This window comes from Helianthus annuus, chromosome 16 (assembly GCF_002127325.2).
Source record: "Helianthus annuus cultivar XRQ/B chromosome 16, HanXRQr2.0-SUNRISE, whole genome shotgun sequence".
In the NCBI taxonomy this organism is placed as follows: Eukaryota; Viridiplantae; Streptophyta; class Magnoliopsida; order Asterales; family Asteraceae; genus Helianthus; species Helianthus annuus.
This window is the reverse complement of record NC_035448.2, coordinates 198305051-198320472: the sequence shown is the minus strand read 5'-3', so window position 1 is coordinate 198320472 and position 15422 is coordinate 198305051. Positions and strand designations below refer to the sequence as shown.

Below are 15422 nucleotides of genomic sequence, written 5' to 3'. Positions count from 1 at the left end.
AAATTATAAGGTTCATGTGAAATTGGGATCAAACAAACTTGTTTGTTTGATAAATGCATGAACGGGTCGAATAATTTGGAAGACCCCTACTGTTCAGTGAACACTCCTATTGTACAGTGAACACTCTTACTGTACAGTGAAAACTCCTACTATTCAGTAAAAACCCCTACTATTCAGTGGACACTACTACTATTTAATGAACATTCTTGCTGATGGGTGAACATTCTTTAGAAAGGGGTTAAGCTAGAGCCCTCGCAGCCCGTGGAGGCTAAGATCCATCTCGGTCGCGTCCCGCGACCAACCTAAATGACTGCAAAAATGTGCTGGTTGTTAAAATGTAGCCGCGAACTCGTTTAGACATGTTTTAAGCGCTATATGACTAACTCATTTCATGTTTTATGAAATGTAGGTACTAATTGAGTTACCGGAGGATGATCAAGCTCAACGAAGAACCGAACACATAAAGAACAAAGCTTCCACGAAATGATTCGTCATCACGTTTTAAACGGCGAATGTTTTATAAAATGTGGAAATATTTTATTTCTTAAAATGTTTTGATGCACCTGTATTTTTAGTGTATGGTTAATCGTAAATACACTATTCTAGTCGAAATTTATATAATAATCGTATAATTGGACTAAGGGTCTTACATCTACCATATTATCACAGCTTTAGGCAACAAGTTCTCAGTAAAGGACCATGGTATGCTTCATCATTTCCCTGGTGTTGAAGTCATTCCTACACCCAAAGGTCTCTTCTTATATCAACATCGCCACATCCAAGGCATCCTGAACCAATTTCAAATGGAGGGTGATAAAGATGTTACCACTCCACTTAGTACCAATGACCCCCTATCTCCTAATGATCCTTCTCCCTCGGTCGATGCCATTCCATACCGCAAACTTGTCGGGTCTCTTCAACACTTAGCCTTTACTCACCCTGATATTTCGTTTGCCATCAATAAACTCTCTCAATTCCTGCATGCTCCTCGTCTAGCCCATTGGCAAGCCCTCAAACGAGTCCTTCGTTACCTAAAAGGAACCATTCATCGTGGACTTTTTCTACACCGTCACTCCTTTCTCACTCTCTCGGCCTTCTTAGATTCAGATTGGGGTGGCGTTAATGATGATCTTGGCACCAATATTATCTCTTGGAAGTCTACACGTCAAAAGTCTGTCTCTCGTTCCTCCATCGAAGTAGAGTACATGGCATTGGCAAATGCATCGACTGAACTCATATGGCTTAAGAATTAACTTAACGAACTGGGTATTACTACTAACCACACCCCAACTTTGTTTTGTGACAACACAGGTGCGAAATATCTTTGTGCAAATCCAGTTTACCACTCGAGGATGAAGTATGTTGCCCTTAACTACCACTTTGTAAGAGAACAAGTCTCAGCCGGTCCGTTACGTGTCCTACACATTAGCTCGCAAGACCAACTTGCGGATATGCTCACTGAACCACTGTCTAGAACCCCGTTTCTTCGGAATTGCTCCAAGATTGGCGTATTTGACGGATCCTCCGTCTTGCGAGGCGTATAAGGGATTATGACATCAAAGGAGTCACATAAACTAAATCAAAGGGAATGAAGATTCTAATTGATAAGTCAAATTATAACCATATGTAGCTACATAATTGTCTCTTGTACATTAGCTAACTTCCATGTTGTAAAATGTCAATATAAGGCATGCTCCTCTATCAATGTAAACATACGAAATCAATAATTATTCACCATAATTCTATAATGATTACTCCACTACTTTAATGTATCATCATCATACTTAGTATATCCCACCAATAGCAAAGCTAAGGTAGGGTCTAAGGAGGGTAAGATGTAGACAACCCTTTAAAACGGATCAAATGGAAGTTCTAACAAGAGATGCTTTATGAGCAAAATTTTTCAATCAGATGCTGCCCTTTAAAATGACAAGAACACAAGAGCTTACATCAAGCTTCAAGCACAATCTAATGGGTGTATATTCTTCAATGTTTTCCCAGATTCTATGTTAAAACGGGTCAAATGGAAGTTCTAACAAGAAAGGCAAATGAAATCACGTAACAATGTACCTTAATAAACTAGTTAGTTTAAGTAACAATCATTGTTTCCACAAAAAGTTGCTCTATCTAGGATCAAGTTTACTATTTGTTGGACCTTCTGTTTGTTTGATAATTGACAAATTACCCTTTTCACTGCATGAGTCAAGTAACACAAAACGATATTATTTATGAATATTTTAGTCTTACATAAAGGGATAAGATAGCTGAGTGTATATGCATAAAGGAGAAGGAAAGAATTGTAAAATGAGGGTCCCACATCGACCGTTTAAAGTTAACCAAAGGTTTCAAAGAGACTTCCACTATATGAAAAGAAGAGGTTTATTGTCTCAAAATGCAAGGTTTACGCCTATATCCCAAGTGAATTTTAAAACCCAAGACTTTTCAATCATTTATTTATTAAAAAAAGTTAAAAATTTTAGCCTAAAGTTAAATTTGAAGGACATGACCTATTAACCGAAACCAAATAGTTTTAAAAGCTAAGGACATAACCTATTAACTGAAACCGAATGGTTTTTTAAAGCTCTTAACCAGAAGTTTCAATTTTGGTCTTGGTTGGGGCTCAATACCAAACCGGACAACTGATCGATTATCGAAAACTCTCAGCCAGAAGTTACAGTCTCGAGTTTGGTTGAGGCTCAATACCAATTACCAAACTGGACCTTTGTGTGCACACCCTGGGCCAAAAGTTGATCAAAGTTTATCTAGAACACTTATATCCAATAATCAAAATATTCAGTTGGGCTATATATTCAAGTTTAATAGAGATTCCCACAAGTTATGAATATCATATATGATGTTCTGCACCTATGGATGCCATAGATACCATAAAATTCTAAAAGTTATGATTTGAGCTTAAGACTCCTATAATTTGGATTACCAGCTTCATGATTTTGCATAATAGTTGGAACCATTGGATTCTAATAACTTTTAATCATCATTTTCGATACTTCTAAGCTATCAGATAGGGGTGTGAGTTTTGACACGACACGAAATTCACGGGTTCTGTTAAGTTTTAGATTGAACCCCAAACCCTTTTAGGCAAACGTGTCAGGTGTCACGGCTTGGCGGGTTAACCCGTTTAAACCATTTATCTTTTATTTTTTTCAAAATGATTTTATGTCATAAATTAAATTGGTTGGATATTTTATGCCATAAACATAACTTAAAAGAGAAAGTAACATAAGATATTATAATTAGAATCTAATTGAAATGCTAGCGTTTAGTGTTTTGAAATGTAAACGGGGTATACTTAATCGACCGACAGGGGCAATGAAACGCCAGAAGATAATGAATGTGATGCACACGTGTATCGTATTCTACAATATTATTTTAAAGGACGTCTAGAATGTAATATCACCGGAGTACGTGATGGACCCTCAGACCAATAGAGTCGTTGCCTATGGTATCATTTTGGAATTGCAAAACCAAGATACACACTTTAGACTTCGATATAATCTTGTGGAGCACAATCAACACACTGTTAGCCAATCAAATTCGAACATCCCGATTCGGACGACGAGTAGTTTGATTTAATATATAATTTTTTTTTTGTTTTAGTTTAATTACAAGTTGACTTATTTATTTTATTTTGATTATTGTAGTTCTGTTTTTTTAATAAATAAATGTAAATGTTTTGGTTTAATTAGTTTTAAATAATAAAAAATGTTAAGGTTAAAGTGGGTTTCAAGATAGATGTCCATTCTTCTAAAGGTTAAAGGTAGAATTTGCTTGAAGTGGCTTCATATATATAAAGTGATGTATTGAGTATTTGAGTAAGTTCAATGGTTCAAAATTGTTTTCCCTTAAAAGAAAAAGGGAAAGGTGAGCTTGACCATTCGAAGGACATTATTAAAATCTGAGTACCAAAAAAAGATGAGGAAAGAAATAGAAAAAGTACAATGAAAACAAAAGGTAAGGTTAATCATTTATTGCTTGCGTGTGTGTGGAAATCAAGAATAAAAGGAAAATCCCTTCAAGTAACCCACCTTCTTGGTTAAAACATAAAAGCCCACCACCATACCCCCAACCAACAATTGTAATTTCCGTGAAATTGCTTAGAAACTAATAACACTTTTCAGTTTCATACAAAAAAAAAAATAAAATAAAATAAAAGAAGATAATACCTACATCATTTATTCTCCACTATTGTAATTTCCATGAAACTGTTTAGAACTAATAATACTTTTTTTGTTTTCATCCAAAGCCTAATGAATATTATATTACAAAAAAAATGAAGAAAATGCCTACATGACTTATTATCATTGTATGATAACTCAAGATCAACAGTATACCTATATTGTCATTAACAAGTGTAATGAAATTTTAAATTGACATTGATTCTCTGCATAACAAATTGTGGACATACATTAAAGCTATTTTTATTCACCTTCACACAAGCGATCCTTTCTTCTATTCTTCTCTAAGTCTCTATTCATCTTGAACTATCATCAAGGTCGAGTTAACAGATAGGACTAGAGGTGTAAACAGGTCGAGCTATTCGTGAATTCTCAAGATCGTCTCGTTAGAAGCTAAAACGGAAATCGAGTCAAACTTAAACAAGGTTGGGCTTAAAAATGAACTCGTTTAATAATTATAACTTGATCGTTAAACTAACTTAGTGAAAGTCACGAGACATATAATTCAAACTAACTTGCTGAAAGTCACGAGACATATAATTCAATAAATTTCAACACACCTGTATAAGGAAAGGGTTCATAGACATTTACATATAATCAAGTCTACAAGTCATGAACTTCTTTTTATTTTTATTTTTTTTTTTGAACGGCAAATTTGGATCACTGACTGACCACTGGAGTATCATCGTGCCACCAGCGGAACCACACAATCATATCCATCTCCACGAGGCATAATGCTTATACACCAATTCAGGAGGAAACCCAATAAATATGGGAAAACCCCCTTGTGAGAATCGAACCTAGGACTTATTGGTCCCAAAGCCTTATCCCACCCCCAAGATACCACTAGGCTATAAAGCCATGGGTACAAGTCAAGAACTTCTAAACACACTTCTTGTCACTATTGGAAATTTTACACTATACACGTTCAACTTATTCAATGAAGTCGAGGTCATTTAGTATTTCATTAATTACAATATGTTTCATTCCAGGGTTATTGGATTTTATCACCCCTAACTATTGGCTATTGGCCACTGCCACCCCCAACTATTACTTTGACGTCCGCCACCCCTAACTTAACACTTAGTGTGTTCTGTCACCACGTCGTTAACTGATCACTAACTTTTGATCCTGTTACTATACATTTGGGGTGTCTTAAGATCCCTAAAACCTTCCTAAGATCCCTATGACACCCCCAAAAGTATAGCAACGAGATCTAAAGTTAGTGATCAGTTAACAATATGGTGACAGAACACACTAAGTGTTAAGTTGGGGGTGACGGACGTCAAAGTGATAGTTAGGGGTGACAGCGGCCAATATCCAATATTTTGAGTGGTAAAATCCAATAACCCTTCATTCTATCATGCGATCTTATACTTCATGATCTTGTATTGTTTTTAATATAGTTTCATTCACATTCATGCATAGAGATTCCTTTAATTGGGTGTTCAAATATATAACTTATAAAGATAACCCAATCTTAGTGACTTATATAAGAATAATATATAGTATAAATATAAAACCTTTTTAAAAAAGGAGTAACAATGGAAACAAAAACTTAAAATGTAACCAAACAACCTTTCATCTAGAAGAACAAAACATCAAAAAGCCTCTAATTCTTAAATCATGATATAATTTTTGCCTTTTTAGCTTCACGAACTTCACTTTCTTCATCATCATCATCCACCCCATCTTTACTTTCATCATCTTCCATCTTCTTTCGTTTTAGAAACTTCACTAGTCCTTCCAACACAACATCCACATCGTCCGATTTCATGAGTTCCTCCGCAACCTCAGCCGGTGTAACCTTCTTGCATTTGATCAGTTCTTTGATTTCCCTAAATCGCCAATGGTAGTCATGAATATTTAGGTAGTTAGCAGCTAGTGTTTCGAACCCATCAACCGTCAAGTACGACATGTGAATGTGCACATCCATCCGCCCTGGTCGAAGCAATGCCGGGTCAAGTCGTTCTTTGTGGTTCGTCGTGAATATTATAATCCGTTCGTCCCCACAACACGACCATAACCCATCTATGAAATTTAAAAGCCCCGATAAAGAGAACTGCAAAATATTGACATTTTTAAACAAAATTACAAAACAATAAAGGCGTAAACAAGCCAACCGCCTAAGCTATCCAAAATCGCCTCGTTAAAACCTCAAATTGACTCAAGCTCGTGCGTGTTTAATAAATGATCCCATACCCAAGCTTAAAAATAACCTCTTTAATAAACAAGTCCAAGCTCAAGACTAAACAATAGTTTGTTTTAAAAAGAGTCAATGCGATGTTCAAAATAAATAAATACTAGAATCAATGTCCGAGTTTCATTATCGAGTGTAAGCTGTTTTGCGAGAGTCTAAACACACTTATTATTTATACAACTTTTATTTAACATATATTTGTATAATAATTATGATTCTATATTAAATTAAGGTATAGTAACGATATATTGAATTATGTATATAGACAAAATTATAAATATATAGAGTTAAAATCGAGCTTAAAAAACTACTCAATTACCAAACTCAAGTTTAGAAATAAAGCTCAAAACGAGCCCAGCCAAAGCTTTTTGCGCTCATAAGTTACATAAGCTCAGGCTCGGCTCGTTTAAGTTACGCGGACCAACAATGACTAGAAAAGGGTAAGAACAAAAGATTGAGGTAAAGGAAAATAACCATGGGATCACGACCGGATTTAACTTCAGGTAACTTGGACAAAACCGTCCCCTTCCGGTCCGGCAACTGAATGCTACAATCAATATCTTCAATCACCAAAATCGACCGATTCGAAGTTCTCAACATGAGTTTCTTCAAACTCGAATCGCCTCCAACATTCGACAACTGCAAGTCAAAGATATCAAACTTCAAGTAATTAGCTATAGCAGCAATCAAACTCGACTTCCCGGTCCCAGGCGGACCGTACAACAAGTACCCTCTCTTCCACGCCTTCCCTACTCTTTTATAAAACTCCTTCCTTTTCAAAAACAAATTCAAATCATCAATTATCGCCTTCTTCATCCCCGGATCCATCGCCAACGTGTCGAACGTTGACGGATGGTCCAGGTTCACCGATTCCTTGTGGCCAGGCCCGCCACCGTAGGATTGCAAGTTATGAAGCTTCACTATTTTTTTCTGGTTTTGGAGTTGTTCTGATCTTTGTAATATCAATGGTAAGTAAGAAGATATTATAGTTTCTCTATATTTTTTGTCGAATTTTAACTCGATGTATTTTCTCTCTGGCGAAAAGCCCCCGCGGCCTGAGCTGCTATTTCCACTCGCGTAATCTAGGGTGTCTCCGTCGCCGCCCGGTCTTTGCTGTGGCTGCTGACGGACGTATGTCCATGATACTTGAATTCCTTCGAATGAATCCGCTATCGTCTCTGAGTCCGCAAATTTTACATTGATGTGGTTTTCTTTCACGGATTTTGTGATCCTGTACACCATTCATCACATAACAATTAATATTTTCAATTACATGTTGAAACCTGCTTTTAAATCTACACTAATATATCGTTATGCTACAAGCCCCTCATTGTATATTTAGAAGTAGGTTTAGACACCATCAAAACCTTTCTTTTATGGATTTGATGGTGTCTGAGTTAAAATAGCAACTCAGACACTGTCAAAAACCTACTACTATGTATATTTGGAAGTAGGTTTAGACACCATCAAAACCTTTCTTTTATTGATTTGATGGTGTCTAAGTTACAACGACTAACTCAGACACCATCAAGAAACCTGCTACTAAATCTATACCGATGTAACGCTACGTTACAAGCTAGTCAACATGTGGTTTTATTATTATTACCGGAGGCGTTCGGAATCGGGGTTGATTCTAGTACAGAGGAAAGCTTCGGCGGCTTCAAACATGTGGTTGGCGGTCAAGCCGTCTTTCTCGTCGAAAACGAGAGTGAGTTTAGATGATTTGGGTTTCCAGTAGAATCGGACAGCGTTGAGGACGTATCGCCGGAGTTCTCGGGGGAAGAGCTGGTTGAACATTGTACGGAAGAGCATGATGGAGGTAGACATGGAGGCGTACGCCGATAGCAGAGACGACGGCGTCGGCATCTCCGGGAATGTTCGGGCCGCCATTGGTGCGTTGGTTACGAAGAAACAGGGGAATGTGTTATGTGTTTATTTAATGGTGTAACATCTTGTAAGTTACGTTTTCATTGTCATATTTCTTTATTTTTATTATAGTAAGAAAAAAACTAATCTAACCCAATAATTTAAGATTTGTGAGTAATTTTGTGACTTTAGGTGGTTTTATATTTTTTTATACAAAAACCCACGTATTACATCGTTTAAATAACTAAAAGAAAAAAAAATAATAAATAGTTAGATTTAAAGATTTAGTACGTATTGCATCATTTAAACAAAAAGGAAAAAAATATTAAAACATTAGGTTTAAAGATTTAGTATATTTAAAACGATAGCTAGAGATAAGATGTGATTCACTTTCTTTACTTAACCGTTTATTAAATTTAAAAAATACAGTATGAAATAGTGAAATAAGAAAAATTGAAAAATAATTTTTGTTTTATAAAACTGTCATATTAGTATAACTTGTCGCTTATTTATTAAGTATAATTAGACCATCTCTATCTCAAAATCTATGGCGTTACTTGTTCCTTCATGTTGGCATGCTCAAAAGATTTTTAACGAGAATCTCATCCCTCTCTCCTCCGTGTCTCCTCTTCTCTCCCTCTCTTATTTTTCTCCTTCATCCTAAACGGGCTTTGTTGGACATCTTATCATGTTGGAGCATCGGACAAGGTCTTAGTAATGTCTGTAAAGTACGTTTATTACTTGAATGTTAAATGTTTATGGGTATATGATTTAACTTGCGAAATTATGTTAATTTATGTAACACTTATGAAACTCGATGCGTTACTGATGTAGACTAGGAAATGGGATACGAAATCGGACCTGTTGATTCACACAGAATACCAGGAACAATTCTTCCAAAATTCGTTGATTCTTGTGGAATACCGAAAATTAGGGGTTTCACACTCAAGACACTCACAAGTGAACTGGGAGAAAAAAAATGACTTTTCATAAAACTCAAAACTGATTATCTTCCTCCCATTACATTCATATAAATAACAACGTAAATTCAAAACGGGCCTCAAAACACACTTGGGCCAAAAGCTAGAACCAAATAAAAGTCCACGAAAAGCACTAAAAAACATAAAAATGTAAATAACTCATAGAAATAAGCGTTTTTGGGCCTGAACGTTGACCCAAACCACCTACGGTCGTTTGTAGAAAGATGGGTTTCGTTCTCACGATCGTTTCGCCTGGTCGCACGCCCAAAACGGACACCTGTAGCCCAAGTTAGAGCCATTTTAGTGAAGTCCCTTTTGTCACGCGATCTTGGGCCTCCAAATACAAGATGGCCCGCTCCTCCACACTTGGGCCCGCATCAATTAGGGTATAAATTGGTCGTGATATGAGTCAAAATATTAATAAAGTATGTGTCTGTGACATGAACACGTATTTATATAATCTTAAAGTGAAAGGTCGGTGACCCTATCAAATTACAATATTGCCCATTCTGTCGTTTTCTTCCCAGTCCTTTAATATCTTCTTCTTCTATCAGTTTCTACAATATATGTTCCTGAAAATCCCCAAGTTCAACCATCGCCTCCACCTAAGAAGAGACGAAACAGACAACGATCTTGAATTTTTACTTTTCTTTCATCATCATCTTCATCATGGTACTCATCTTCACTGACCAAACCGGTGTCGGCGGAGGAAAAGCTAGGGTTCCAGGGATTGGGTCTCCTCCCGCCAAATCTCCCTTTTTCCCTAGCAGCCATGGATGATGAGCGCACAACCGCAACGACAGTACGCTTACGGAGCACTGGCCGCCACCACCGTCGCAACCCTACCACCAACCGACGTCTCACGAAGAAATCCGTACCCTCTTGGCGATTTACCCTACTGAGCCGATGAGTCCTACCTTCATTCCTGGTTCGCCCCCACTAAAGAGGTAACATCTCTTCTTTTATGAATTCCTGCTTATGTTTAGGGTTAAAATGTCGGTGCTATTTACGTTTATGGTCCCTCCCTGTCAATTTATATACTTCTTTGTTTTATTTTCCATCTGGTTTCTTATAGGCGGCGTTCTCTCAGACGAAGACCAAGAAGAAGAAAGTGCAGTTATGCTTCACGTATGGTATTGAGCTGTTGAACGTTGCATCAGACGTAAGGTAATTGGCCATCGTGTATATGTCTTTTCCGTTTTGTACTTCTCCGGGTTCGTGTCGGTGCATTGGTTGTCTGGATGTACGAAATTGAACTTCTGAGTTGTCCCTAGGCGGAGTATAAGAAGAAATCGCACCGAAGTTTGGTGTATTGCATCCCACACATAGACATTACATCGGATGGAAAGTAATTTTTGCTTTTTTTGTTTGTTTCTTACATTCCACCATAGAACTCTGCCCCCTTTTGTGTATATCTCCGAACGATGGTCATGGTAATCCATAAATCGGAATTGAGGTTCTTGATTCTTGAAGTTGGAATTAAGATGAAATAGATTAGTAATTAGGGTTAGTAGAAGGGGATTCAATTCATAATCGGCCCTTGACCTGAATAACCCACTGGTAGTTCATTTCTTTTTGTATCTGTATTAGGAATACATTATACAAGAAAGTAAATTTCATATTTTCATATATATGCCCGTGGTTGGATGCTATCATGAGTCCACTTAAGTTTGTAGTAGAAGATCGATGGACCAGATATAATTTATTAGATGGGTATATACTTCTTCCCATTTTTGTTTGATAAAAATTTTGTAATGCCTTTGTATATTATCTTTGTTTCTGATTTTTCTTAATTCATTTTAAGTTTTTCTTTTCATTGTATCAGGAAATCGTTGAGTTCTTGGTTGTCGATTGACAATAAACCGGTGTGACAGGCTATTCTAAATTTGTGCATATGATACGTGTCTGCTGATGTGCAGATTCTGCGTTTCACATCATTAAAACTGAACATTAGCGATTTGTTTGTTTTCGTTTTTGTTTATATTCGTACCTTCTACATATTCAGAATCTATAACCAATCTGGTTTTTTGTATGATCTTCCTTCATTATGAGACTTTTAAGTAACGAAAGTTCAAAATCTCCTTTTACACATTTTGCAGATCGAAATCCCCTCTCGCCGCCTTATTCCCAAAGCTTCACTTTGTTTTTTTTTCTTAGTTTGATCAGAGATTTGAACGAAGAAAGCTTGGACGGGAATTAACTGTGCAACGATCGTTCAAAAAAAGAGAAAAAGGTGGGGCGAAGAGAAGAACGTAGGAAGCACGGGAAATGTTTGATATTAAGCCTTTGGTAAGGAAATTTCTTTCCAAAAAGTTTTGCATAGTGAATGCTTTTAGATTAATGTGTTGGTTTATGTATTTTAATGATTCTCTATATAAACTGCTTTCGATTTGCACCTATATAACACATCTTATTACTTAATGTACCATGTACACTCCAGCATTGCTTTATGTTCATAACTTATCACTAAAAACCTTGAATACATGTGTTTTGAGTCATATTTTCTTCGGACGAGTAGGAAGCTTTTTTATTTTTCAAACTTAGCAGCGTGAATTGTGTACAGAGTGTTTAGTAGTGTGCTTTTTTAATTAGTATTTATGTCGACATGCAGTATATTCTATGATGATAACTTGACTTTACATCTGATGTCATTTACTAGCTCGGGTAAGATGGCATGAGTTGACTTGAAAAAATTATATGCATGACTAGCAAGTTTCGTGTGTACACCAAAATATATGTATACATATGTATATATCTATATATAGTTGCATCGAGTTTTTTTCCGCTAGGTGAATACTAATGTATAGGTTTACATGTTTTTCACCACATCTAAACATCCAGCGTAGCGCGCTGGGACAACTGGCGCAAGGAGGACAACAATGAAAAATGGCGGAAGAGAAAGAAGCAAAGCGATATGAACATAAAGAATCGTGCGCCAAGAGTAAGTTTATGTAAGTGTTTTGCTTTTTTCTTTTTGTTATAAAGTTAGAACGATGAACTACTACGCAATCAGCTACGGTTGAGTTGGACTTGCAGCAAGCCGATTATGGCGGTAATCCGTTATTGCGGAGAAGGGGTGCAAAGCGGATTCATAGCTTTGACAGGTATGGGTTATTGATGTTGACATGGATCAGTTGGCAGGCATCGATTAGGGTCTTGGGTCCAAGTATTTCAACATATATTTTTCAAAGTTGGAAGACATTTTGATTTGGAATAATATGTTTGGTGTTAATTCAAGTTAGTTTGTGTTTAGATCAGCCGCTCGCCGCAATGAGCGACGGGTACTTTCTCTTTATCTTTTATTTGGTCTTAACTTTCGATATAAATTTTGCTCGGCAACCACGTATCTATGTTTCGAGTTAGTCTATGTTTCAATGTAGAATTTGTTGGGGTAAAATAGAATGTGTTTTCATTCGACGATATAAATTCTATGTTTTGACATAAATTTAGTTCTGAACGAGTCGGGTACGCCGCCGCAACGCATGCAGTATTTATATTAGATGGATTAGGATTTCGATGTTGTAAGATTAAATATATTATGTATTAATATTTAATCTATAGCCATTATAATCATTTACATAATATAGATCAAAATATATAATGACCTATTAAGATAATTAGTTGGTAATTGTTGATGGACCATATTACCCTTATTAACTAATTAGGTTTCCTCCTGGGTGCTTATATAAGGAGACTTATGTGGAGGTTAAGGGGTTAGACAGTTACACAATTAGAGATACCCCATAAGCATAACATCATTACGTTCGACCTCCTTCTCCTACGGCCGATACCCTTTTCGGTTTTCTTAGTCACCATCATCAGTCAGCACCCTAAGGAGGAACCAGATCACACTGACAACTATGTCGAATTCGATGTCATCTTCTCTGACTGGATTCTCTACTGCACTGTCTGCTGTAACAGGTATGTTTTCATGTTTTCCCTTATGTTTAAACAGAACTGAACCAACATGTGGTATCAGAGCATATGTTGATTAGTTAGTTCTGTTTTCGTGTCCATAATTCTGGGATTGAAACTTGGAAAACGGAATTTTGAAAGCCTCATTTAATTCACAGCCGGTTTCGAGTTGGTCATGTTCACTCGAGATCACTGTTTTCGGAAAAAGGTTAATTATATGTTCATTCAAATTCAACTGGGTTATGTTTTAACCGAAATCTGTTTAGAAAAACTATTAAAATTCAGGTTTCGGGTTCCAGAATTTATGTTTTATGTTTTTAGGGTTCATCATGTTCTTAGGAAAATTCGAAAATTCTATTATGTTTTGGAATGTTTTAGGATTAATGAGTGTTTTTTCCATGTTTGATCCAATTTTATCTTTTAAGTTTATTCGAAAACTGTTAAAAGATATACAGTTATAATTTTTTAAAATATTTTGATAAAATTAGATCATCTTAAAACAGGAAATCATATCTCATAATCCCTTAGATTTCAAATTTTCAGTTATGTTTCACATTCACATCTGTTAACAGGAAGTTTCGAGATCATCAGATTACGACTCGAGACCATCAGTCTCGACTCGAGACCATAAGGTCTCGACTTGAAAGCATCAGGTCCTTAAACCTTCACAACTCGAGACCAACAGATCTCGACTCGAGACCATAAGGTCTCGACTTGAAATCATAAGGCCTCAAAAGTCTACAACTCGAGACAAAGGTCTCGACTAGAGACATAAGGTCTCGACTCGAGACCATAAGGTTATAACTCGAGACCATAAGGTTGCGACTCGAGACCGTGGTTGCGACTCGAGACCTCATCATGACTCGAGATCTCATAAGATATAGTAGTCTAGACCATGGTTCCGACTCGAGACAACAAGGTTGCGACTCGAGACCTCATAACTGACTCGAGATCTCATAACTCAGTCGAAACCTGACTCGAAACCTCATTATTTTAGGCTGTTTAATGTGAACTAAGATTTAGCGGGTGGTTTGCTATTAAATAATTGGTTTTGTAATTATTTAGTTAATTAATCAGAATCAGATAATGTTTTGCAAAACCAAGATGGCTTAACTTGAATGAGCTTCTGATGTATCACTTCTGGCCAAAGCTGATTTGATACATCTACTTATCATCCAAGTATTACGAAAGCCAAGTTAAGTGTGCATCATAAACATGAATGTATTAATATCTGGCCAAAGCTGATTTAATTCCTTCATAGATGGCATACTTAACAAGTGCATAACTAAAGTGATTGTCTCAATTTCTGGCCAAAGCTGATTTGTTACAACCACTTTGCACATATGCTTAAATGATTACACTTCTGGCCAAAGCTGTTTTGTCTTCGTTTAAGTAGAAATTTTAACTAAGTCTATTATTTTGATGTTGGTAATAGACAATATCACAGCTTCATAACGTAAAATGGTCATTATTTATGCCTGCCTTAGTTTAACGTGCCCTTAGATCACATTAGGACTTCTTCCTTAGTATCATAATTTGCTCATCTTATTTCCACTATCAGCGCCCAATTGCGGGATTCCACCTTTGACCGGTGATAACTATGCTGCATGGAAGGATGCTCTCATGCTTACACTTGGATTGCTGGATTTCGATTATGCTCTAAGAGAGAATAAGCCAGCGGACCTTACCACTCAAAGTACTGCTGCTGAGCAGTTAACTCATGAAAAGTGGACTAGGTGTAACCGCATGTCACTCATGTTTATGAAGCAGTCCATAAGCAATGCAATTAGGGGAGCTATTCCTGATTCTGAAGATGCTAAAACCTACTTGGAACATGTGGAGGCGCAGTTCAAAGGGACGTCTAAGGCACACACTAGTACCCTTATCCTCAAGCTGATGAAAACTAAGTATGATGGGAGGAGCGGCATTCGCGAGCACATCATGATGATGAATGACATGGCCAATAAGCTGAAGGGGCTGGAAATGGAAATCAGTGATGGTTTCCTCGTTCATTTTATCATCACTTCGCTTCCTTCGTCCTTTGAAGCATTTAAGATCAACTACAACACTCAGAAGGAAAAATGGACGATGAGTGAGCTGGTCGCCATGTGCGTACAGGAGGAAGAGCGCATGAGGATGGATCGCACTACTGATGTTGCCAACTTCACCACCTCCAACTCTAAGAAAAGGAAGAACAATCATCAGAGGAAGGATGCTTCAAAAGTCCAAAGGCCTAATCCTAATACAAGTGCACCTTCCAGCTCT

General features: G+C 36.9%; 2 protein-coding genes across 2 annotated transcripts; one reads left to right on the top strand and one right to left on the bottom strand.

Annotated features, from left to right (window-relative positions):
* Positions 1 to 803: 803 nt before the first annotated feature.
* LOC110920346 (uncharacterized mitochondrial protein AtMg00810-like) lies at positions 804 to 1253 on the top strand. Its single transcript, XM_022164560.1, has one exon. The coding sequence runs from the start codon at positions 804 to 806 to the stop codon at positions 1251 to 1253; it is 450 nt and encodes a 149-aa protein (XP_022020252.1).
* A 4436-nt stretch (positions 1254 to 5689) lies between these two features.
* Positions 5690 to 8345, bottom strand: LOC110915358 (AAA-ATPase At2g18193). Its single transcript, XM_022160038.2, has 3 exons — positions 8003 to 8345; positions 6871 to 7627; positions 5690 to 6258 (listed from the first exon to the last, which is right to left on the bottom strand). Exons 1-3 carry the CDS (start codon positions 8284 to 8286, stop codon positions 5821 to 5823), a joined length of 1479 nt encoding a protein of 492 aa, XP_022015730.1. The 5' UTR covers positions 8287 to 8345; the 3' UTR covers positions 5690 to 5820.
* Positions 8346 to 15422: the final 7077 nt, after the last annotated feature.